Here is a 23,811-nt window from a genome sequence, read left to right on the forward strand (position 1 = left end):
ATCCCAAAACACGGGAGGCAGAAGGAGGGGGGTTGACATTTGGAGAGTAAACTTTTCTGAACTGATCAGGATAAGAGCAAGCACCATCAGTGCAGCTGGCTTTCAGTCAACCCTAGGAGGATACAGAGAAGCATGCAATGGTAACGAAAGGCCTCCTGCCCGCACTAGGTAGCCTAGTCTAGGTGTTAAGAACACACATGGAAACTAGGACAGCAATATCAAACTCAGCAAGTGCTTTTCTAAAGTAAGTGATCCAGTGACTCCTGTCCAGGAATTCCACGACTGGAAATGCAGCACTAGACAGGCAAGAGTGTGACCTGTTCAACTTCTAGCTCCTTGCGGGGGAAAAGTAGTCACTAGGCACGGGCATAGATGCACACACCCATAATCCCAGCACCCGAGACTGAGGCAAAAAAGATTACAAAATTTGAGACCAGCTTGGGCTACACAGTAAGAGCATGTCTCAAAATGAGAAAAACAAAACAAACAAAAAAAACCACCTCCCCAAAACCAAAAAGTTCACACCCCCCCCAACAATCAGACAACTCCTTACTCAAAATAAGGCTAAACCTTTTGAGAAATTTCAAAACATAAGGCCTGAAATTTTACAAAGTTGGGCTCAGTAACCCTGCTTTCTGACGTCCAGAGATCTGCAATGACAGCCTTACCTTCTGCTGTTGTCTACTAATCCCCAGCACTCCAGCATGCAGCTGCTCCTCAGGTTTGTCTGTCCTACCAGCCTCCCATCTGGGAGGCCACAGCTGGCCTGTGTCCTAGCCAGATCTCTTGGCCTGTTCCCTCCCTCCCACTGCTGCCCACACCCCATCCTCCTCTGTCTAGAACGGCTCTCCACTTCTATCTGCCACCCCCCCCCCCTTCATCTCAGCCTCAAAAGCCCTCCTCTCAGGAAGCTTTCCTTAATCAAGATTAAAACTCTTCACACTACAACAACCATCAGCAAACAGCAGAGTCTACTGTATCCCAAGTCTCAGAACAGAGTTTACCTTTCACAGCGGGATGGAAACTATAACCAACGAGGGCTGATGGTGGTGATAAAATGCAGTTTCTAAGAATGACTACTAAAGAAAGAAAACCATTTCCACAAGTTGTCCTTTTTAAAAATTGTTCTCACATATTTTGATCTTATTTCTCCTCCTCCAAGTGCCGCCCCCCCAGATCCTGGTTATTACAATAACCCAGTAATAAGACAAAAAGTTGTCCTTTTTAAGGAAAACTGACCAGGAGGATGCTCAGTGGGCAGAAGTGCTTGGGCATCAGTTTGACGACATGAGTGCACTTCAGAGCCCGTGGTGGAAGAAATGAACCAACACTAAAAGCTGTCCTCTGATCATGCCAAGTCCGTTCCCCCCTCCCAACCCGGCCACCCATGAACTGTCAATTGTGCACTAATTTCTCATTCTCTGGATATCTATTAGCAAGCTGCATACACATTTCTAACAGTTACAAGTCTGATTATGTGCTTCTGACAAAGTACATGTTCACTGCATGTATGAATGTTAAAGGAGTGAAAGAATTGGCTACTGGGGGTGATTTGTGCAGTCTAAGTTATACCTACCTGCCACTTTGCTTACATCAGACTCGAGATAGCCATGACTGTTTGGCTTGAGGACTGCGTGTCAGATGTGGCAGAACTACTCATCCCACAGCTGGTGAGTCTATTGGAAACGGCTTTACTTGTGTTTGAAAAGCAGCTTTTATTGCAGACTAGGCTTTCACCACTGAGAAATTAGGGTTCAGGTCTGAATGGAAGCAGAGCTGGGGTAGTTGCATCATCTCCGTCCTCATGGGCCTGGTTTCCTAGGAAACCCAGGGTAAAAAGGTGAGACCAGGACACAGGACACACGTGTGAGTAGACAGTGCAGCGTGTTTGGGACATCCAACAACCCAAGCTGTGCTTAAGTTACCAGAACATCTGACACACCCACAAGTTACATAGCAAAACACTTTAATCCATTAATTCTAAAAATAACAGACATTTTATATCCGGTGCCACCTCCTCCAGTCGACTGCACATCAGACAGCCAGACTGCAAAGTACAAAGCCAGACATTACAGTTAAAATCAAGTTCCAGACAGACCACCATGGGGGAAAGTTCCACCTCTTCATCTCGTAAACTAAGATGTCAGGATAAAAAAAAGAAAAATCCTTGGCTTTCCTGCACTCTAAAACCTTCATTTAAAATCTGCCCACAAGATGGGAAGGCAGAGTGAGTGACCTTTACTCTCTAGTACGTGGATCCTAGCTGGCCTTCTGGGATGAAATGCTGTGGCTCGGTTTCCCTCTATGCCCACCAAAGCCATGACCTGAGGTCCTATGGCTCTTGTCTGACTGACAAGAGGTGGTCGGAATGAACGCCCATGGTGTTGAGAGCACACAGGCTGCAGCACTATTCTCCCAAAAGGAGCACTTGACAGAGGGCCGAGAAGAGGTTTCTTCTCACAGTAAGAATCCAACTCAAGCAGGAGTCTCCGGAATATGGACACTGCCCTTTGACTGGCCACGTTCACTGTTCTGGCTTGCACTGCCAAGCAGAGACTCAGGCTTTCGTGATGTACCCTTCTCGGATGAGGAAGTCATAGATCTTCCGGGTTTTGTTCACGTCTATCTTGATGAGTGCTCTTGCTTGTGCCAGTCTCAAGCCTCCTTGCTTGTGACACTCATTCAATAGAGCAGACTTATATTCCAAATAGGCTCCAGGTACCAACCTTACCACCTGACAGAGCTGTAAGACAGGACATATTTAATAAACATTAACACTATCATTCTCACAATTTAATCCAGCATGTCTAGCAACCCCAAAATAAAGGGGGTGGTGGTGGTGGTATTCAGCAGGTAAAGGCATTTGCCACCAAGATTGACAACCGGAGTTTGATTGCTGGGACTCACATGGTGAAAAGAGAAAACCAACAACTTCTTCACATTGTCTTCTGACCTCTATAGCATCTCATGGCACACACATACCCCTCCCTTCCTCTTCACACACTCCAAATGCATTTGAAAAATGCGACATCAACCTCCAACTATTTATGGGAGCTGTTGAGTGGCTGGACCACATTCCACTTCCTCTCTTCTCTGGAGACAGACGCTCAGGAAGAAAAAGGTAAGATGTGATGCAGGAGAGCCTTCAGCAAGTGAAGGCCTCGAGGGTTTAGTCAGGGAACACATACACGTCCCGAGGAGCTGCCCGGCTTGCCCATGAGTTGAGTGCTAAATGCCTGGGGTGGATGCCTAGCACCATTCAGACACTGTTCAGGGAAATGCCATAAAGCACACCAGAGCACTGAGGGGTGGTGGCATCGCAGGTGACTGGATTCCTGAGAGTAAAACTCATTGTTGGTATTAGCAGAAGAGAGTAGCCTATGCTTTTACAATCTCCTACCACGGGGAAGAGGCCATCCTTACTTGGATTGCAGAAAGTAGGTTGAGTTCAGTTCACCTGCCACTACTCAGCAAGGAGCATTCTGGGTCCTCATCATGTGGATAAGCACCGAAAGAACGCTTGGAATGCACGCACGCACGCACGCACGCACGCACGCACGCACGCACGCACGCACACACACACACACACACACACACACACACACACACACACAGAAACTGGTGTGTAACTTTCTTTAACACATACTTCTTTCTACCCACCAAAAAAAAATGTTAATTATTTCTGATGGATACAATAAAACTAGTAAAGGTCCCTGCATCGTGACTTTTTTAAAAAAAAGATTTATTCAGTGCTCTGAACCTCTGAGCCATCTCTCCAGCCCCCGTGACTTCTTAAATAAACAGATGCTATGGGGAGACAGACACTAGGAACTGCAATGGAGCAAGAGACCAGCTCCTCTTGTTCCATGTTTTGTTTGTTGCATTGGTTTGGTTTTTTTGAGACGGGGTCAGGGGTCAGGTTGCCTGTGAACTAACGAGATGGCCGAGACAACTATGTGGGTTGGCTTGAACTCCTGATCTTCCTGCCTCTGCCTCCAAGGCTGGGATTAAAGTACCACCCAAGTAGATTTTTGTTTACTTTAAGACAGCCTCTTTGCTATGAGGCCTAGACTGACCTTAAAATCTCTTCCTGTCTCAGGCTCTCTAGTGCTAAAATTAAAGATATACTCCACAGTGCAGATTTAAATGTTAGAAACAGAAAAAAGCAATACAGGGATAATTTCCTGATTTCAATGCTAAAGAAATTCACAATACTTTTTAAAATTAAAATTAATCAATTAGTGTGTTGTAGGTGTATTTGTGTGTGCGAGTGTACCTGAGAGGCAGAGGGAGGCAGATCTCTGTTCAATCTGTGGCCAGCAGCACTACACAGGCATTTAGTTACAGGCCGGTCAGTGTTACATCGTGAGATGCTGTCTCAAAGCAAAACTAATGTGCAACTCTATGTGACACTGAATTATTTTCCCGACACTTATAAACATGCTTTGGAGACCATTACAAAAACATTTTAAGTAATGGCTACACTGTTAGAATAAATGCAGAACTTCTCAAGGCAACCGTTTTAATATTAATAGGAAAGTCCTATTTTCGTGTAAAAGCTACCTTAGGTCTACAAAAAGGCTGACTTACATTAAATGCTCGACACATGACAGCTACCACTATTACCCAATTGACATCATTGTATGAACTTCTCTCTGAAAGGGGAAAGGGAGCTGTGAAATGAAAGTAGTTTTCTGGTGCTTGCCAAGGTTAGCTCTTTAGCTCCCAGACTTCTCAGACAAGAGCTGTGCACGCTAGACAAGTGCAGTAAAATAGGTTTGACATTGTAATGGATTCTAATCTTTTTTTTTCGGAGCTGGGGACCGTTTGTAATGGATTCTAATGAGAACAGAAGAATTAATCAGCCCGTCTTTTCCTTCCCCCAGGTCCCTCTTTTATTACCTCCTTTTCTTTTTCATTGAGTTTCTCTGTTCCAGGGAGACCCGTGAGGTTCAAGGGTGGTGCACTGCGTCTTCCTATGGACAGATTGAAAAGAACGAATATTCACAGAGATGTAACTGTTCAAGTGTACAACGGAGAGCTTGATCCACTCCTGTGGGCTGGTGTAGCTAGCTCCTCCATCACTGTAGTGGTTTGAATGAGACCAGCCCCAACAGGCTGATATTTAAATGCCTGGTCCCTAATTGGTGGAACTGTTTGGGAAAGATTAGAAGGTGTGGTCTTAACAGATATGTCACTGGAGAAGGCAGTGTGCTTTGAGGTTTCAAAAGCCTCCTGTCATCCCCAGTGTGTGCTCTGCCTCCTGACTGCAGGTCAAGATGACAGCCTCCGCTGTTCCTGCTGCCATGCCTTTGCCCTGGATCGTGGACTCCAACTCTTTGCAACCATAACCCAAATAAACCCTTTCATTTATAAGTTGCCTCAGTTAAGGTGTCTTATCACAGCAATAGAAAAGTAACTAATACAGCCACTGTAACATTCATTTGAAATAAAAATAACAATCTATGTGCTCTTTGCTCTATCATAATACAGATCCGATCATGTATACCTTCGTCTCAATGACTGCACAGCATACTGAGTTATTAGCTATCTGTTTCTCTCAAACAGGTTCCTCTAAATGCTGGAACCAGATGTTCATCCTGTACCGAAAGGTTATGTTCTATCTGTCTTGACAGCTGAACGAATGGAGATAGGGATCCTTCTGGAGATATTTGCTCTTGTCACTAGTGTCCAGCAGGACAAGGCATACATGGTAATTAGCCAAGTACTATATACCTTCAGATCAAAGCCACTGAAGGCCTTGCTTGTTTATTTTTCTTTGAAAAGAAGTGAGTTATGTTTAACCCAAAGATCCACACTGGAACAAGCCAAATGCTGTATTTACTATATGATAAAGCTAAGACCAACATCACTTCATGTCTGAGAAAGAATCCCAAGCAGGAGGTAGCCATGTCAGACCAATATATAAAGATTAATGCAGGGGCTGGGGAGATGGCTCAGCGGTTAAGAGCACTGACTGCTCTTCCAGAGGTCCTGAGTTCAATTCCCAGCAACCACATGGTGGCTCACGACCATCTGTAATAAGATCTGATGCCCTTTTCTGGTATGTCTGAAGACAGCGACAGTGTACTCACATGCATGAAATAAATAAGTCTTTAAAAAAAAAAAAGATTAATGCATAAGGGTGTTTTTTTAATTGTATTACAATGATCATAAGGTATGTGGGGTGCACAGGACACAGATGTGAAGGTCAGAGGACAGCTGTGTGGTGCTAGTTTTAGCAGCCTTCTAGTTTTAGCAGGTTGCCAGCCTTGCATCCCAAGCACCTTTCCCTTCTGAGCTGTCACCTGCCCCTCGTTTTATTCTGAATATATGCTTAGGATGAATGCTCAGATGGGGATGGATGAAATGAGGTAAGTTTGTGGGGACTGGCACTGGAATGGGGCAGAAGGAAAGAACTGCTTACTTTGTTCTGGAAAACCTGATTCTCAGGGACATCAAAAGGGCTAAGGGCTTACCTTGAATGCTCAGAAATGGAGATAAAATCATGTACTACCTCTCAAGTCTCCCAAGGCTAAGCTACAATCAGGGATGCTGGGCTCCCAGTCTTTACTGCCTGAAGAGCAATTCAGAGCATAAAGGGGAGCCAGGAATCTCAGCATTGACACAAGGGGAAGGCAGGCAGGCAAGCTGGCTAACACAACTTAGGAGGAAATGGCGAGTGAGTGCTGATTAAAGACAAAGAAACTGGGTTGGTTCGGTCCCGAAAAAAAAAGAAAAAAAAGAAAAAAAAAAAAAAAAGATAAAGAAACCAGAAAAGGGTGGGCACTCAATGTAATTAGCAAACATTACTTAGTATTTATTTATTAAATATTTATTTAATTACAGATTTTAATTCTTTTGCAAAGAATCCAGTTTCAGTTTTCCAGCATTTAATCAGGGAGCTCACAATTATCTGTAATTCCAGTTCCAGAAGACCTGATGCCTCTGTAGGCACATGTGGTACACACACACACACACACACACACACACACACACACACACACACACACACACATTTATCAGGCACATACACATAAAATAAATATTTAAATAAAAAATTACTTGAAACAAAGGAAAACAATTATATACTCAGTGCCTACATCTGAGCACTACTAGATCCTGAAAATATGAAGATTTTGTTTTCTTTGAGACAAAGTCTCACTATGTAGCCTAGGTTAGACCCAAACTTTTCATCCTCCTAATTCAGTCTCCCAGGTTGGGATTATAGATGAGTGTCATCATAGTTAGTGTTACAGAAAAACATTTCAAAGCTTTGTTATGGAGAATGCTGATCTGGCAACTGGGTGACAGCAGACCACTATGGGTCTGATGGTGAAGTGGTCTGGATATTCAGATTAGGAGAAACACTGTTATATGGGGAAAGGGTGAGTGGTGATTAGGACCAGAATTTTGGCTCACGAACTTCACAACTAGTATCTTTTCCAAATATGTATTTACAGACAACAGTCACCAAGACCCATCAGACTACACTTGGCTTAGTTTTGCTCTGTCAACTTAGAGCAAACTCAAAAGGGATAAAGTTCAGACACAGAAATCCCCTAAGTCTCTAACTTACAAGAAATTCTTGATTCTCTGGCAAACAACCTGTCGCTCATGTCAAATACAAAGCTCTTCACATAGCACCTCCCAAACCCACTGCAACTCTGCGACAGACTGCAAACTGACTGCAAACACTGAGTTCTGCTCTAACTGAGAAGTCTGAATGCATGCTGGTGTGCAAACCGTGGCAACAGCTGACCATGTTCACTCTACCAAAGAACCATGCTCCACAGAAGGAGGGTAGCAGTGTCCCTATGACCCCTTGAAATATAGCTATCCTATTCCACACTTGCTCTGGTACAGTATGAGAGAGTCCTGAGCTCAATCTCCAGTGCTGAAGAAACAAACAAACACACAAACAAACACAACAACCCACAAAACCACTCACATTAGTCTGAGAAATCATACCTGAGTTGGAAGCCATCAGAACAGAAGGACTCAGCCCAGAATCACTAAAACAAAGAAAAGAATTCAAACTTAGGTCATACCAGAGAAGGATGTTTGTTTTTTGAGACAGGGTTTTCCTGTGTAGCACTGGCTGGCCTGGAGCGCAGATTCCCCTCCATCTACCTCCCAAGGGCTGGGATTAGACATGTGCCACCACTGGCTGCCTCAAAGAAGGTAACTTTAAAACTCCTCACAGACTGGGTACATTTATCAGGAAGAACACTCAAGAAAAGCCAGAGTGAGACTACATTATAATTTTACAGAACATCTCACTGTACAGAAAAGAAAATGTATCCTGAGGCGAAAAATAACGTTTCCTTTGCTAAGGGCTCTTAACAGGGGACATCACTAAAGCTATTCATAGGGAAGGAGAATTTGAACAAAAATCGCACCACTATCTAAGTGAGCAGACAGGGGCAAGAGTGGGTTGAGATGGCATTAGTTACTAAGTACCACCACAACCTACTATAAATTCACTAATTTTTAAAACAAGAACAAAGAAGAAACAGAGAATTGCATATGACCAGTTCTGTTTCTTAAGCCTGCCAGTTCTATAGTTTTTAGATGGATTTATAAAAATTCTTACTACTCTTCTATCCAAAGTACCCACAAAAATGCCCACAAATATATAAGAAGGCCAAGTATGCCGGAAGGAGTGCTTCCCTCAGCCCTGACTAACTGCGCACATGTCAGCCTGCCGGCGCAGCCACTGCTGGCACGCACTGCTGTCCTGGATGTACTGGAGAACTTCTGAGAGCATGGTGCGTTTAAGGCGCTCCTCCTCTCGTGTCTTCTTCAGGTGGTCATAAGTCCTGGCGCCTGGAGGGTAGGAAACACATGACTGCAGGGCAGCCCAACAGAGCAGATGGCCTGCTAACGGCTCAGTCAACACAGGTCCCTTCCAAGTGTACGTCTGCATGGGGAATCTCCCTTAACACTGAGCATTTTTATTCCCTTTTGAGAGTTGACATTTTTGAAAGAAAATTCCCAAAGGTACAAATCAATGTCACTCACATCCTTGCCTTTGGAAGTGACTACAGTTTTACTGTTTTCATTTGACCCAGGGCTTTAGTGTCCTAAGATAGTTAGTCCTAGACCACTAAACTACACGTCAGCTATATGGTGCTAAGGGCACATAAGTGCATATATTCTTCCATCAAAACCAATTCCAGTACAACAATAAAGCCCTTCGTACTACAACCTCCGTTTCCCACAGGCACAGAGACCAGCATCACGCAACCTAGTGAGTCATCATATGTATCCTGCTCAGCTGCAGAGTTACTCAGTGGCTTCTATACATCAACCATTCCAGTGGCTTTCAGGAATTCCTAAGAGACTGACAAAGCACCCCAACCCCAGCTCTATGCTGCCTAGGCACAGCCTTTCCCTATGACCTGGACCTTCTATTAACTATGTCAATAATCTCTTTAAACTCTGATTTCTTCATTAATTTGAAGTAACAACACCCCATAAGCCTATCACAATAGTCAATGACTTGAAGGTAAAATGTACCCCACAGACCTGGAACATGTTAAATAAATGTTAGATATTTACTGCTATTAATACAATTATGACCAGCACCTTCAGTAAACTGGATCTAAGCACCATACCTCAGTGGAAGGAAGGCTGGTAAATAAACATGTTAGGCTGTACATGAGTAAGTTTTAAAACGCTAAGGTTAAACATATGAATCACATACCCCACCCTTCCTCACCCTGTGTGTGTTGACAGGGTCTCACTTTACAGAACATACTAAACAGAGCAGGCCAGCCCCAAGCTCACGGAGATCTACTTGCCTCCACCTCCTCAGTGCTGGGAATAAAAGCATGAGCTGCTATGCCCAGCTAAGACTTCTTAACGGGCCAAAGTGGATCCCAACTCTAAAGCAGTGTTTCTTTTTGCTGTGTGCCATAACTTTATTTTTATCCTGATAATTTGATGATATTTATAGGAACTGAACAGATGAAACTTTGCTAGGAAGTTTAAGAAGTCATCTGAAAGTCTCTTTGTCTGTTAAGTTTTCAAGACTTCTTGTATTTGTAAATACTGCAGGTAGTACAAACATACTTACTACAAAAATTGGTAATGCCTGCTGTCCTATATTCTTGGAGCCTCTTGATTTCCCTTCGGAGTTCAAATTCCACTGTTTTCCCAGGAGAACAAAGGAGAAAAATTGGAAAAGAAATCAATGCCAGGGAGCAGTTAGGTGTGATTCAGTGATTCCACCAAGGCAGGCTGGGAGACTTCCTCTGAGGGTGCTTTTCTGTCCCCTTTCTCCTTTATTTTTTTTTTTTTCTTTTTTCTTTTTTTCAGAGCTGGGGACTGAACCCAGGGCTCTACCACTGAGCTAAATCCCCAACCTCTCTCCTTTGTTTTTTTGAAATAGGGCTTCTCTGTGTAGCCCTGGCTATCCTGGAACTCACTTGAGAGGCAGAGACAAGTAGATCTCTGTTAGTTTGAGGGCAGCCTGGCCCATAGAGTGAGTTCCAGGACAGCCAGAGCTACATAGTGAGTCCCTGTCTCAAAAACAAAAGCAAGAAACCCAACAAGAGGGGGCAAGGGCCGGGGGAGAAGGAATAATAATAATAATAATAATAATAATAATAATAATAATAATAATAATACTCCCCCCAAGAGCTGAGAAGAGTCTAGTCCAGCTGTTCTCCAAATGCCTTCTCCAGAGGTAACCACTGGGAGACATCGATAAATGTGAAAAACCGGCTCAATTCATAATGCTTTAGCTGGCTGCTGGTGGTATACACTTTTAATCCTAGCATTCCAGAGGTAGAGGCAGGATATCTGTGAATTCTAGGACAGTTCTACACAATGAGTCCGAAGACAGTCAAAGCTACACGGAGAAACCCTGTCTCAAATAAAATTTACTTATTTTTTTAAACCTAAATGTTCCTTTGCCACCTACTCTGTTAGCATTTCTTTTTTTATATTTATTTATTTTATTGGATATTTTATATATTTTCATTTCAAATGTTAACACCTTTCCCTGTGTTAGCATTTCTACTCACACAGTCAAGTTCTTTGATGCAGTTTGCCTCTGGATGAGGCTCTGCAGCAAAAGGAAGGACAAAGCTTTACTCAAGCCTTGCTTTCTTTTTAGCCTTTTCCTCTAGGGACCAAAGAACACTGCATATTTCATGGACCACAAACTGCTGCTGAGCGCACAGCTCTCACTACACTGCTGGGTTATGCTGTGATAGGACCTTCCAATGTGAGTGCTTTTCAAACATGGGATGAAAGAAAAGCCATCCCTGGGCGTGGTTCTCTGTAGTGACCCATAGGCCAGGAATGATATAAAGCAGGACAGGAAGGAAGGAAAGAATAGTCACTCGATACCAACCACACAAACACTGACAACCAAGGAAGGTGCTTCCCCAGGACAATCAACCTGGCTCAGACAAAAGCCTGGGGTGCTTCTGGAGAAATATTTGCACAGTGAGAGGAATGGTAGAAAAATGTTTCTAGAAAATCAAAACAAGACATAAAACTTCTCAGAACTAAAGGAACTGGAGGGGACAGAGTGATATGGTCCCTGCCCCCAGTGTGAGCCTCTAAGAGTGTGGATGCTGCTGTGGGTGAGGCTTGTGTGTGTAATAATGTACATATTTCACACTCATCCGAGGAATGGCCTCCCCATTATGACAATGCCTCCATGAGAATCAGGGACAGGGCAAGTCCAGGAATCAAGAATGTGCCCATGTCTCCACAAAATGGTCAGTGTGGGACCTTCAGGATGGCCCTTAAGGTTGTGGGAAAGAGCTCTAAAAATACATGAGTTCAAAATATATATAATTTTTCAACTATGCAAAATATAAAGATGCAATATGAATTACAAGGGGCTTCATGAATCCAAAGGAACAAAGGCCAGCTTGTCAGAAAGACACAAAGGCAGATTCTAGAGTTCAGGATCAGTCTAAGATAGAACAAGGTTAGGCCCAGGTGTGGTAAAAAAGGAAATTTCAGGGCAGGGTCCCACCCAAATATCTTATAATCTGTGCATAAAAAGGCAAACAGATCTCTGAATTCTTCTGTAATATTAGGAAAAAAAAAGTATGCTCACTGTCTCTTAAGAACACCGGTCTTGGGATGCTGATTCATAAGATAATCAAAGGAAAACCTGGAGTAAATGACTGGATTGATATGTAAAATAAAAGACTTGACCTGTGTTCTGCAGGAGATGAGCTATCAAGAGAGTTCTTTAAAAAGAGAGAACTGGTCAGAGAACTGACAGACAGACGTGTGGACACAGACACACACAAAGAAGCAGGGCATGGTCAGAGAGATCTCTTAGAACAGCAAGCAAGTAGACTATAGAGAGATCCCCAAGAGAAAGCAGAACACAGAGAAGCAGACTGGAAAAGTTGGATCAGCAGAACACAGGTCGTCAGGTTGACTTCGATTTGACTTTGAGTCATTTGTTTTCAGGGCTCCCAGATACCTCTTATCTTAGACTCCTCTCCATGTGGAGGCTGGTCCTTGTCAAGGAGCCACATAAACATACAGCTCTCATGCGCGGAGTATAGAAATAAGCCCCCAGTGCAGGCCGCCTCGAAGTCCCTGGCCTTTCTGATTAAGGACTTTAATTTTTTTATAGTGGAAGATCCAATTGTAGCTGGGCTGAATGTTCTCAGGAACATCAGAGAAAGAAGGAAGATGGGAGTACCATTATCACAAGTCAACAACCCTATCCCTGTGACTTAAACTAGTTTTTAACAATAAATATTTATAGGTAAGACAAATACAGTATTTGGAATTGACTTCCGAATAACCAGCTCATGGTCAAGAGAGCAGGGTGTGGGCAGTCAGATAACGCTGGATGGCCACTATGCTGAAAACCACTGAGGCTGGCCACAGATACCTGGTGCATCCTGTTCCCTCCGCTTCTTAGACACCTGACATGTGCTATAAGAAGGAAAAGCTGCTATCCATGGTAGTGCACCCCTATAATGCAGTTCTAGGAAGGTTAAGGCAGGAGGATTGTAAGTCAGAGCTAAGCAAACACTACTCAGAAAGTTTTAGGCTACGTCGACAAAAAAGAAACAGAACAAAAAACTCCCACCAAGCAAAAAAACACAAAAATCCTCTACTAATTGTAAGTTACTAAAGTTTCCTCTCTCTTTGATGTAGGGGTATCTGTGTCTCTGTGTGTGGTGCACACATGCACAGAGGCCAGAGGATGACATCATGGTGTCCTGTAAAATCATTTTCCACCTTATTCCTTTGAGACAGTCTCTCAGTAAGCCTGGAGGTTAGGTGTTGGCTAGCAAACCCCAATTCCTCTGGCTTTTAAATCTCAATCTGTCTCACCCCCCCCACACACACCCTCCAAAAACCACCTACATGCATGGCTTTCAATGAACTTGTCGTGCTCCACTGGTCCCACAATCCTTGCAAATCTCCTCATCGTTTCATAAAGGTCTTGGACCTCCTTAGGATACCGACGCTCCATCACTGAAGAATTGAAACACAACATGTCAGAGAATGTAAGGCCCTCTAAGTTTGTGGCATGATTTTTTTAAAACAGGAAGTGAAATGCAAAGACATTTTCCTAACCTCACATGACTAAGGTGCCCATGACAGCACGCAAACAGAACAGCTGAGAACACAAGTCATTAATCATAATTACGGCATCATAGCACCTCACGAAAGGATGTTATCATGGAGATTGTCTCTACCACTAAGTACTATTGATGTCCCTCCTCATGCCCTTTAATTTGCATGGGACCAGGCACAAGAGCAGGCACTGCTGTCAAGAGAGAAAGGGAATTAAAAAGGCAGAACCTGTGTTAGCAAACAACACTGGCCGAAATCTCAGATATAGATTACTGCAGGGAAACAGGGAAAGCAAAGATATAAAAACCATCCAGCTAGTTGAGGGGCACCAGTCTGTATGCCCAGTACTTGAGGTAGAGGCAGGAGGCCAGGCAGAGTAATCAGTCAAATCTTGTCTCAAAAAGAAAAAAAAAAAAAAAAAAAATCAGCCAAACATCCAAAGAGTATTTCATCTGGAATATCCCCGTGACAAGCTGATTTATGCTGCACTGAGGCAGACACTCTTCCAACTCTAAGACTCCCCCAACCCCTTTTTCTGGGAAAAAAATTGCATCAGTGCTCTGTCTTCATGTATGTATATGCACCACACATGTGCCCACAGAGGTAAAAAGAGGGCATCAAATGCCCTCGAACTCATAATGAGCCACCATGTGGGTGTTGGGACCCAAACCCCAAGCCTCTGCAAAAGCAGCAAGTGCTCTTAATTGTTGGCCATCTCTACAGCTGTACAAAAATGTTTTTCTAACCTGAAGACCGAGGTTATGATTAACACATTGTTTCAAAACCCTACTGTCTAGAAAATGATCCATTAATATTCATGCTGTAATTACTCTAACAATGAATCCTTAGGCAACGTTGCTGACTATACCCGAATGGCTCTTCATTGTCACTATGGGTGGGGCTGCCTCCAATACTTCTGGTTTGGTTTTGCTTTTGGTTTCTGTGCAAAGAATCAATACCTCCTCCAGTATGCTAGACACTCTTTCTAGTGACTGACAGCAGCAGTCCTGCATCAGAACCTTTAACTCTTCCTAGTGAGGCTAGCTAGCATGCAATGGGGATTACGAGCACGCCCACAATGACCTGAAACTCCTCGACAGTGTTAGAAGAATTTAGAAGAAAAAGGTCAGCTCATACTCACGTCGGAACTTTCTAAGGTTAACTAATCCGTGATCTCTTATAATCCTAGAATTAAAAACACACAACAATCTATGTATTAAAACTAAGTTTCAGGTTGGGGAATAGTGGCACACAGCTTTAATTCCAACACTTGGGAGGCAGAGGCAGGTAGATCTCTCTGAATTTGAGGCCAGTGTGGTCTGCAGAGACAGTTCCAGGACAGCCAGGGCTACAAAGAAAAATCCTTCTTCAAATAAACAAAATAAATAAATAAAAAAAATTTTTAAAAAGTTTCACATTTGTGTCTTCTATGAGGGTCCAGAAAAGTCAGTCTCCACACACTTCTGAATTAGCCTCTAAATCAGCAGTTTTTAGCCTATGGGTCATGACCCCTTTGGTGGTTACATCTTAGGTATCCTGCCTATCAATATCTACATTACAATTGATAACAGTAGCAAAATTACAGTAATGAAATAGCAACAAAACTATTTTATGGTTGGAGGTCACCACTTGAGGAAACGTGTTAAAGGGTCACAGTATTAGGAAGGTTGAGAACAAAAGGGACACACCATCCTGTCCCTCCTGGGACATAGAGGACTTAATACAGACAAATGCTGAAAAACAAGTGTCTGTCAAGATGGAAAAGAGATCTGTCAATATGATGACAATCTACACAACTTGTAGAAATGATAATTAGGGACAGTGATGTAAGTGAAATGCTAGCCAAGATCCAAGGACAAAGTGACCGCACATTAGGCATTTACAACCATGCATTTACATACTTTGAAGCCACTTGAAATACAGACTGACCATGATCAAATGGAAGAACATCATGAATTTAAGACTTAACAGCAACTCTCAACAACCAAGTTCTACAATACTCTGTAATTGTGAGTGCTACACAAGGCAAATTCAAGTAAACCACACTGGGTTACACATCCAGGACCTCTGATTTATACCAGAGATGTCCGTGACTAGCATTTGGGGAGCAGCTATGAGCTTCTGCAGCACCTCATAAAGGCTGTTCCAGATGCCTATGCTGGAGAAAGCATTGCTACAGATGACACTGTAGTCCTTCAAGTCACTGAGAAGTGACTTCTCCTTTATTGTAGATACAAGTGAATTTAAAATTAGTACAACAAACATGTCGGCACACATGGCATAGCCTGCACAGTCACACACACTCTGCATACCTCTTTCTGAACTGTTAGCCACTGTAACACGACAGTGGTCAAGACTTCATCATTTTAGGTCTTAATGTATATGTGTGTGTCTGTCTTCTGTTTATTTATCTACTATGGAAATTAGAGCAAAACATTTTGGGGGGGTGTTGAAGATTGACTCTGGGGCCTCACACTGCTGCTGATCTAGACTTCCTGTCCTTGAGTGTCTATTTCTAGTCTGCTGGAAAGGGAAGAACAGTAAAACTTGCCAGAATTTCGTTAGAACACTTCATGGATCAAAGCTGGGCAGTGGTGGCACATCCCTTCAATGCAGCACTCAGGAGGCAGAGGCAGGTGTATCTCTGAGTTTGAGCCTGGACTACAGATCAGTTCCAGGAACTCCAGGGCTACACAGACAAACCCTATTCCACATACCATACCCAAGGTGGTGAGTATAGGTCACATGGTAAGCCACAAGTAGAGTCCCTAGGGACAACATGCAATCAACAGTCCAAAGCTGAGAGAAAAGATGACGGCTTTCCCACACACTTACTTTTTTCGTCTTTGCCTCTCTTTTAACCTGGAATGATAGATATCCACCACAGCCATCTTCAGAGCTATGAATACAAATGGACATGTAAGTAATAAGCATAAACATAAAAGCCAAGACAAAAATTCCCTGCCAAACAATTATTTCTAAGGGAGAGTTTTGCCATACTGGCTGGCTTTGAACTTACAGTTATCCTCCTGCCTCTGCCTCCTGAGAGCTGGGATTATAGTATGTGCTACCACAGCTGGCTTAACCAAACTTTAACTATTCTATATATATAAAAAAAATCTGAGCACACTAAATTTCTCCATCATATTGTTATCATTATTTTAGTAGCACTAGCAACCAAACCCAGACCAGGCAAGTGTAACTGCTGTCATGGCCCAGGTTTCAGCTTAAGAGACAACGGCAGGACAGCCCTGATGGACAGCATTGGCATGCTGTTGGAACAGCATTTTCAGCTGCTGAGTTCTGAATTCAGTCTGAATGAAAAGATGCATTAAGCCGCTTAGCTGCTGTAAAGCCATGCCTTGCTTGCTCATGCCCCAACCCTTCTAGCTCTGGTGTCAGGGTGAACAAGAGGGAGAGCTGGAGCCAGTGCAACTGTCCTGATCTCTCCTTCCCCACCACACTCTTTCCATCTTCAAAGTCCTTAAGGTTCCTGCCTCTCTTTTCACTCCTCACCTCCTTTCTATAAGCTCTTCAGCTTCCAGGGTTCCAAATTCCACCAGAGTGTATGATCTAAAAACCCTCACAATCATTTAAAGCTTTATACCCTGTTGGACAATCCTACTTACATGGTGTCCATAGCACTTACTTATTTTTGCCTCTTTCCCATCTTCTAAACTCTTACCTTAGTTAACAGCATTACAGTAAAGCTGGTTGTCCAAGACAGAACCAAGCTGGAACCTCTTTCCCCTCTGCCTACATAGCCAGCTATCTCTTTCTGCCCAATCCCAACCCTCAACCCAGGCATCTTGCTCCTTGTCATCCCGGCACCTCCTTATAGAACATTATCATACTGGCTGTGCTCCCAGTCTTCTCCAGTTCCCAGTCTCCAAATAGAGTGAGAGGATCATTTTACAATACAATTTGCTAGTGCAGTTCCCTTGCTTCTAACTCATCTGCTACATTCCACCACTTACAGAAGCTCAAGCTCTACATGGTACACTGTTTCCTATTATTCCCCCGTGGTCCCTCTACACCATGCTCAGAAAACAATCAGCCCCAGACCACACACTGCTAAGAAAGGATCAGGGATCTAAATGCAGGTGACCAGGTCCAGGGTTGTTAGAAAAACAATAAAGTTGGGCATGGTGACACATACTTTTAATTCCTTAACTTGGGAGAGAGAGGCAGGGGGATCTCTGAGTTTAATGCCAATCTGGTCTACAGAGCAACTTTGAGGACAGCCATGCTACAAAGAGAAATCCTGTCTAAAAATCAATGAACTTTCTACCTGTTGGTATCTATTAGTGTCATTACTTTCTCTGTTAGTCCTATCCTTAATAGTTTATTAAAGATTTATTTGTCTAACACACACACACACACACACACACACACACACACACACACACACACTGTAGCTGTCTTCATACACACCAGAAGAGGGCATCGGATCCCAATACTGATGGTTGTGAGCCACCATGTGGTTGCTGGGAATTGAATTCAGGACCTCTGGGAAAGCAGTCAGTGCTCTTAACCACTGAGTCATCTCTTCAGCCCAATAGTTTATTAACAAAAACTTAAAAAGTTAAAAAAAAAAATGTGAAGGGGAAGGAATGGGGGTGGTGTTTGTGGAGCCTGACCAGGAAGGGGGATATCATTTGAAATGTAAATGAATAAAATGATTAATTAAAAAGAAAAACTGTACAGGCAGTTTATAATTAAAAGACCTCCAGGGTTAAAAAGTGAAGACTAATTATTAACAATTCTAGAAGAAACCCTGAGTAGCATATAACTTAGCACCACACTGCTTAATAAGCACCCTTCATGAGAGTCTGAAAGCACTGTAATTTAATGACTTCAGCACACTCTAAAACTATCTTAAGAACTTGTTATGACTTTAAGCTCTGTGCAAGTGTAGTGTGGTATCTGTGTTTTTTCATCACTTAGTACATTCATGGAAGTAAGAGCTCAGTATCACAAAACAACCTGCCACACGTCTTGAAAACCCAAAGTGCACAATCCAAGTATCAGGTAATGCAATTTAAAAAAACACACCAGTCTTTGAATCAAACTGTATGATCAAAGGAGAAAAAATAGGACCAATGAAGTAAGAGAACAGAATGCTGAGACAAGTTGACTCCATGACAGGCCTCAAATTGGCAGTTCAGGAGACTAGGCCTAGACCCCAGTTTCCAAGAACTGGGTAAGTCTAGGCAAGTCAATTACTGGAAAAAAAACCCAGGCCTCAAACAGTCAATCAAAAGCTGCCCTGCCACCTGGCCTGAGCAAGGGCAATGGGTCAGCTACAGTTTCTAGCCCCTCTCCTGAAACAATGATTCTGGAATGTCCCTAGATATAAAGCCAACCAATTAGGATAAAAGTCACTTACCCCTCCCAGAAATTCTCCTAGGGCACTTTAAATTGGGCCTTCAAGCTAATTTGGGTGTCTCCACATTGGTAAATGGGAGACCCCAGCGTGCTGGACTTGTGCAGAATAAAACACTCTTTGGTGTTGCATACTGTCTGAGTCTGGGGTGTCATTCTTTGGTGAGTCATGGACCCTTACAATATAATGGTGCTTAAGAACCAGCAATTTTTTTATTGTAGGCAAAGAAAAGTCTCGAGCCCTGTACAATCCTGGAAGGTTTGGGGCAAGAAAATAAATTTTAGCTGGGCTCAGTGGTACACACATGCAATCCTAACACTGACAGAAATATTAGGGTTCAAGATAGACTGTGTTGTTTGAAAACCTGCACACATTCCCCCTGTCCCCCAGTAGATTTAAGGAGATGGAGTCTCAAATCCTTTAGGTAACAAACATCTTTTTTCTCTTTCTCTTTCCTACCTACCCAGCTACCTTCTTTTTATAGACAATCTTACTATGTAACCTTGGAAGTTGTCCTTGAACCCACAGAGACCTATCTGTTTCTCCCTCCCCAGTGTTGGGAATAAGGGCATGTGCCACCACACTCTGAATTACAAACTTAAGAATGAAACACTTCTTGATTTGAGACGATCCTGATACCACAGGAAAATCTACACCCTGTCTTTGTTTAACAGTCGGTTGGTGGGCAGACTGTAGAAAGTGGAAGGGAACAAGTCTGTAACATATAATAGTTTGACCACATACAAAGTTTATAATGAAGTTTCTTATGAGAACGGAAGGACTGAGAAGAAACAATTCCAAACTGCAGAACAAAAGTCATCATAGTGAAAATATCCATATTTAGGTCCTTTAAATCTTTCACTATCTATCCACTTAGATACATTCTATAGTAGACAAGTATCTTGGGGGATCTTAGACAGTGTAAATTAGAGATAAAAGACATTGCTGGAATTTTGCAAAATGCTAATTTTACTTTGTTGTTTCCCAAGACTTGTGTAGGAATGACTAAATTAAAACAGAAGTAACCTTGGGACCGTACTACAAAAATAATCTATAAATAAATACTGCTAACCACTGGTTCTACTGCCTGATCATTTCAGTGCAATTGGCTCCAGGCAACAAGGGAAGAAACAGCCACAAGGGGAGGAGAGCTGGAATTCTCCCAGAGAAGAATTAGTATTGGAAACGACCCTTTCTTATAAAGCACCCTCAGCAAAGACTGCAAGATCTTAACAGCATAACAACCCAGGGAGGTGCAGAGCAGGATGGGAAGAAGAAGCCAGGCTCTGTGAAACCTCTGAGGAACTGAATGAGTTGCCAGACAAACTGGCCAGGGACCACTAATTAGAACCACCCAGAACCTACCCACTATACTAACACAAGGTCCTGAAACCTCAGCTCTAGGGGAAGAACAGTCGCCCTGGGATTGCACTGGGGACTGATAGTTTCCAAATGGCTGGCCTTAAAATATTTTAAGAAGTGGGCAGAAGACAGAGGCAGCTCCTTCCCACTGCAATGTATTTCTAACATTGTTCAAAATAGCTAGCAACATGTTTCTGTTTTCTTGACAGAAGGCGCTTACTGCTTGCTTGGCAAGAAAATCAACTGAGAGAACTTAACTGCAGAGAGGCCAATCAAAATCCTCAGTGCAGGGGCACAAACAGGTAATCAATCACAAGAAGCAACACTGAGTCACACCTATAATCCCAGCAGTGGGAGGTTGAGGTAGGAGGGTCAGGTTCAAGGTCATTCTCAACTGCAGTCTGAGTGAGGCTGGAGAGACGGCTCAGTAGTCAAGAACTCTTGCAGAGGACTGTGGTTCGGTTCCTAGCACCCATGTCTGGTAGCTCAAAATGGTTTGTAACTCGAGCTCTGGGGAAAGTGACACTTTAGCCTCTCTAGGCGCCTCCACTCATGTGTACATAGCTCAGCACACATATAAATGAACATAATTTTTAAAAAATTAAAGAGAAAGCTCTTTATGGTGGTTTTTGAGATAAGGTCTCTATATAGTCCTGTCTGTCCTGGACTACACATAGACCAAGCTGACTCAGAGATCCTCGATCCTCCTGTCTTTGCCGCCTCAGTCCTTATTTCTATAAATGAGTATAAAATGGATTAAAGCTGTGTGTGCGCCCCCCCCCCCCAATATAAAGGTTAAGGAGATGGCTCAGTGGGTATGAGTGATTGCTACAAAAGCAGTAACCCTGAGTTCAGATCTCTAGAAAGCTGGGCACGGCTGCATGTGCCTGGGACCCCAGCTGGTGTAGAGATGGAGGATCCTGGGAACTTGCTGACCAGACAGCAGGCCAAAATGAGGAGTTTCAGGTTCAGCGAGAGATGCTGTCTCAAAAAAGCGTGGATAGTTATGATGGCTAGTCCTGGTTGTCAACCTGACTACATCTGGAATGAACTACAATCCAGAAATGGAGGGCACACCTGTGATCTACATCTTGAGGCTGGAAGAATCAGGCTTCTGAACCAGATCTTGACATAGAGATCTTAAAGTGGCCATGAAAAGATTAGGCCCAGGCAAGGTAGCACACGCCTTTAGTCTGGGCCACACCTTCTGTTGGAGGCCTTTATGTGGAGACTGGAAGGAGGAAGTCTCCCTCTTCCTCACCTGCTTGCACTCACTTTGCCGGCACATCTGCTGGAACCTACTTCTCCGGGATTCCAGTTCATACAGAAGACCAGCTGAAACCACCAGCCTGGTGAGACTGGGCAACTACTAGACGTTTGGACTTCCCAGTCATAGGTGTCCACTGTTGTGTTAGTTGGACTGCAGACTAAGTCAGTACAATAAATTCCCTTAATATATAGAGACATTCCATAAGGTCTATGACTTTAGAGAACCCTAATAATGATAAAGAAGTCACCTGACATCTTCTTCTGGCCTACACACACACACACACACACACACACACACACACACACACACGTAGTTAAAGAACATAATAAAATAGGGTCAGGCATGGTCGTACACACCTTTAATGCAAGCACTTGTTTTTTTTGTTTTTTTTGTTTTTTTGTTTTTTTTTCCGGAGCTGGGGACCAAACCCAGGGCCTTGTGCTTGCTAGGCAAGACCACTGAGCCAAATCCCCAACCCCTAATGCAAGCACTTGGAAGCAAAGGCAGTTAGGTCTCTGAGTTCAAGGCCAGCCTGGTCTACAGAACGAGTTCCAGGACAGCCAGGGATATATAGAGGAGCTCTGTCTTGAAGAATAAAGCAAAATGAAATAGTTATTTGCCCCTGCTAGCTTTTGGCCAAGATGCACAAAAATAATTCTACAAAAGAAAACTACGTAATCTAAATATTCAGGTCAATTATTAGGAAGTCAGAGGCAAATTACTTAACTTTGCATATTTCTTTGAATGTAAAAAGAGAATATTTTCTATTCCTACCTCTCCGTGTGGTGCATCTACATAAGAATGTGAGCCAAGGAAAGAAAGGATGTGAAGACTGATGTTGCAGGTGTACCTAATCCCAACACTCGAAAGGTCACCAGAGAAAGAGTATAAGCTCTAGGCTACCTATGCCACAGTGTAAATCCCTAACTCAAAAAAACCAAAACAAACAAACAAAAAGGGGGCCACAGAGATGGTTCAGTAGTAAAGATATATACCACCAAACCAGACAATCTGATTTGGATCCCTGAAACTCACACAGTGGAAGAAGAGAACCAACTCCTGCAAGTTGTCCTCTGACTACCATGTCATGGCATACACGCATGCACACACATACCATACATATATAACTAAATAAACATTACCTCCTCCCAAAACACCCTCAAGACCAACAAAACCTTGATAGTATTGTACAATGCTAAGAACAGACTGTGAGAATGGTTCTGCTACTTGCTGCCTGAATAGCAGGCAATTACTTGACCTTTCCAGTTTTTCCATCTGTAAAGCAGAAATAAAGGTATCTCTAAACTCATAGGGTTCTACAAGTATAAGATAACTTCACAGAGCTAGGTGATGTGGTACCTGGGAGTCATTCAGACGGCTAAAGCAGAAAAATTAAGAGTTTGAGAGCAGCTTGGGTTACAGAGCAAGACCCTGTCCCAGTAGGAAAAAAAAACCATACATGTTGAAGGACTTAACATGGCACCTGGCAAACAGTAAATATGTCTTAGCTATTATTATTAGTACTAATATTAGTATTATTATAGTGTTTCTATCTAACCACCTATGCATAGACAACTGCATTTCTATAAAATGAGAGACAGTACCAAGTGAATGCAGGAAGATCAGCCAGACCTCTGGCATATGGTTAGAGGTCTAAAAGCTGGGAATGGAAAGAAAAGAAATACACTGTGGAGAATAAAAAAGGGTTCATGGCTGACAGAGAAACCTTGATGAAGTTAAATTTTCACATGGAGATGACATGAAAGTTTGGCATGGTGGCACATGAATTTTCAGTGCTTGAAAACAGACACAACAGGATTCCAGGCCAGCCTGGTTTTACAAGTATTTTTTTTTCTTTTTTCTTTTTTTCGGAGCTGGGGACTGAACCCAGGGCCTTGTGCTTGCTAGGCAAGCGCTCTACCACTGACCTAAATCCCCAACCCCCAGGCCAGCCTGGTTTACAGAGCAAGTTTTAAGCCAGCCTTGGCCACAGAGTTAGCCTGAAACCGAGTCAGAGGGAACATAAACTAGGCTAGCATGTAACCCCGAGAAGCATTGCAAACCCTGACTCAGCATGCAGTGCCAGGGCCGCAGCTTCCCTGGGTTATGGAACAATAACCAGAAAGATGATCCACCCATAAGTTTAGGACCCTGGGAAAGGAGTTTGTCGGGGGTTGGGGATTTAGCTCAGTGGTAGAGCGCTTGCCTAGCAAGC

At 43.2% G+C, this 23,811-nt stretch overlaps 2 protein-coding genes across 10 annotated transcripts in view; both read right to left on the bottom strand.

Annotated features, from left to right (window-relative positions):
* Dusp14 (dual specificity phosphatase 14) overlaps window positions 1–1,847 on the bottom strand; it is a 29,915-nt gene extending 28,068 nt beyond the window's left edge. The window contains exon 1 of the mRNA XM_039086361.2: window positions 669–1,847. Within this exon, the coding sequence (XP_038942289.1) occupies window positions 669–826 (158 nt within the window). The 5' untranslated portion in view covers window positions 827–1,847. The remainder of the gene's footprint in view (window positions 1–668) is intronic.
* Window positions 1,848–1,949: 102 nt separating this feature from the next.
* The window catches only part of Tada2a (transcriptional adaptor 2A), a 47,647-nt gene continuing 25,785 nt past the window's right edge, over window positions 1,950–23,811 (bottom strand). For 6 of the 9 annotated variants that reach the window (XM_006247041.4, XM_039086363.1, XM_006247042.4 and 3 more), the window contains 8 exons: window positions 16,414–16,477; window positions 14,720–14,763; window positions 13,366–13,476; window positions 10,082–10,153; window positions 8,697–8,829; window positions 7,972–8,015; window positions 4,903–4,976; window positions 1,950–2,743 (listed from right to left, as the gene is read on the bottom strand). In XM_006247041.4, the coding sequence (XP_006247103.1) occupies window positions 2,558–2,743; window positions 4,903–4,976; window positions 7,972–8,015; window positions 8,697–8,829; window positions 10,082–10,153; window positions 13,366–13,476; window positions 14,720–14,763; window positions 16,414–16,477 (728 nt within the window). In that variant the 3' untranslated portion in view covers window positions 1,950–2,557. Of the gene's footprint in view, window positions 2,744–4,902; window positions 4,977–7,971; window positions 8,016–8,689; window positions 8,830–10,081; window positions 10,154–13,365; window positions 13,477–14,719; window positions 14,764–16,413; window positions 16,478–23,811 lie in introns of those variants that run through there. The other 3 variants (XM_063269382.1, XM_039086364.2, XM_063269381.1) reach the window with 2 other exon arrangements.

This window comes from Rattus norvegicus, chromosome 10, assembly GCF_036323735.1.
Source record: "Rattus norvegicus strain BN/NHsdMcwi chromosome 10, GRCr8, whole genome shotgun sequence".
NCBI lineage: Eukaryota > Metazoa > Chordata > Mammalia > Rodentia > Muridae > Rattus > Rattus norvegicus.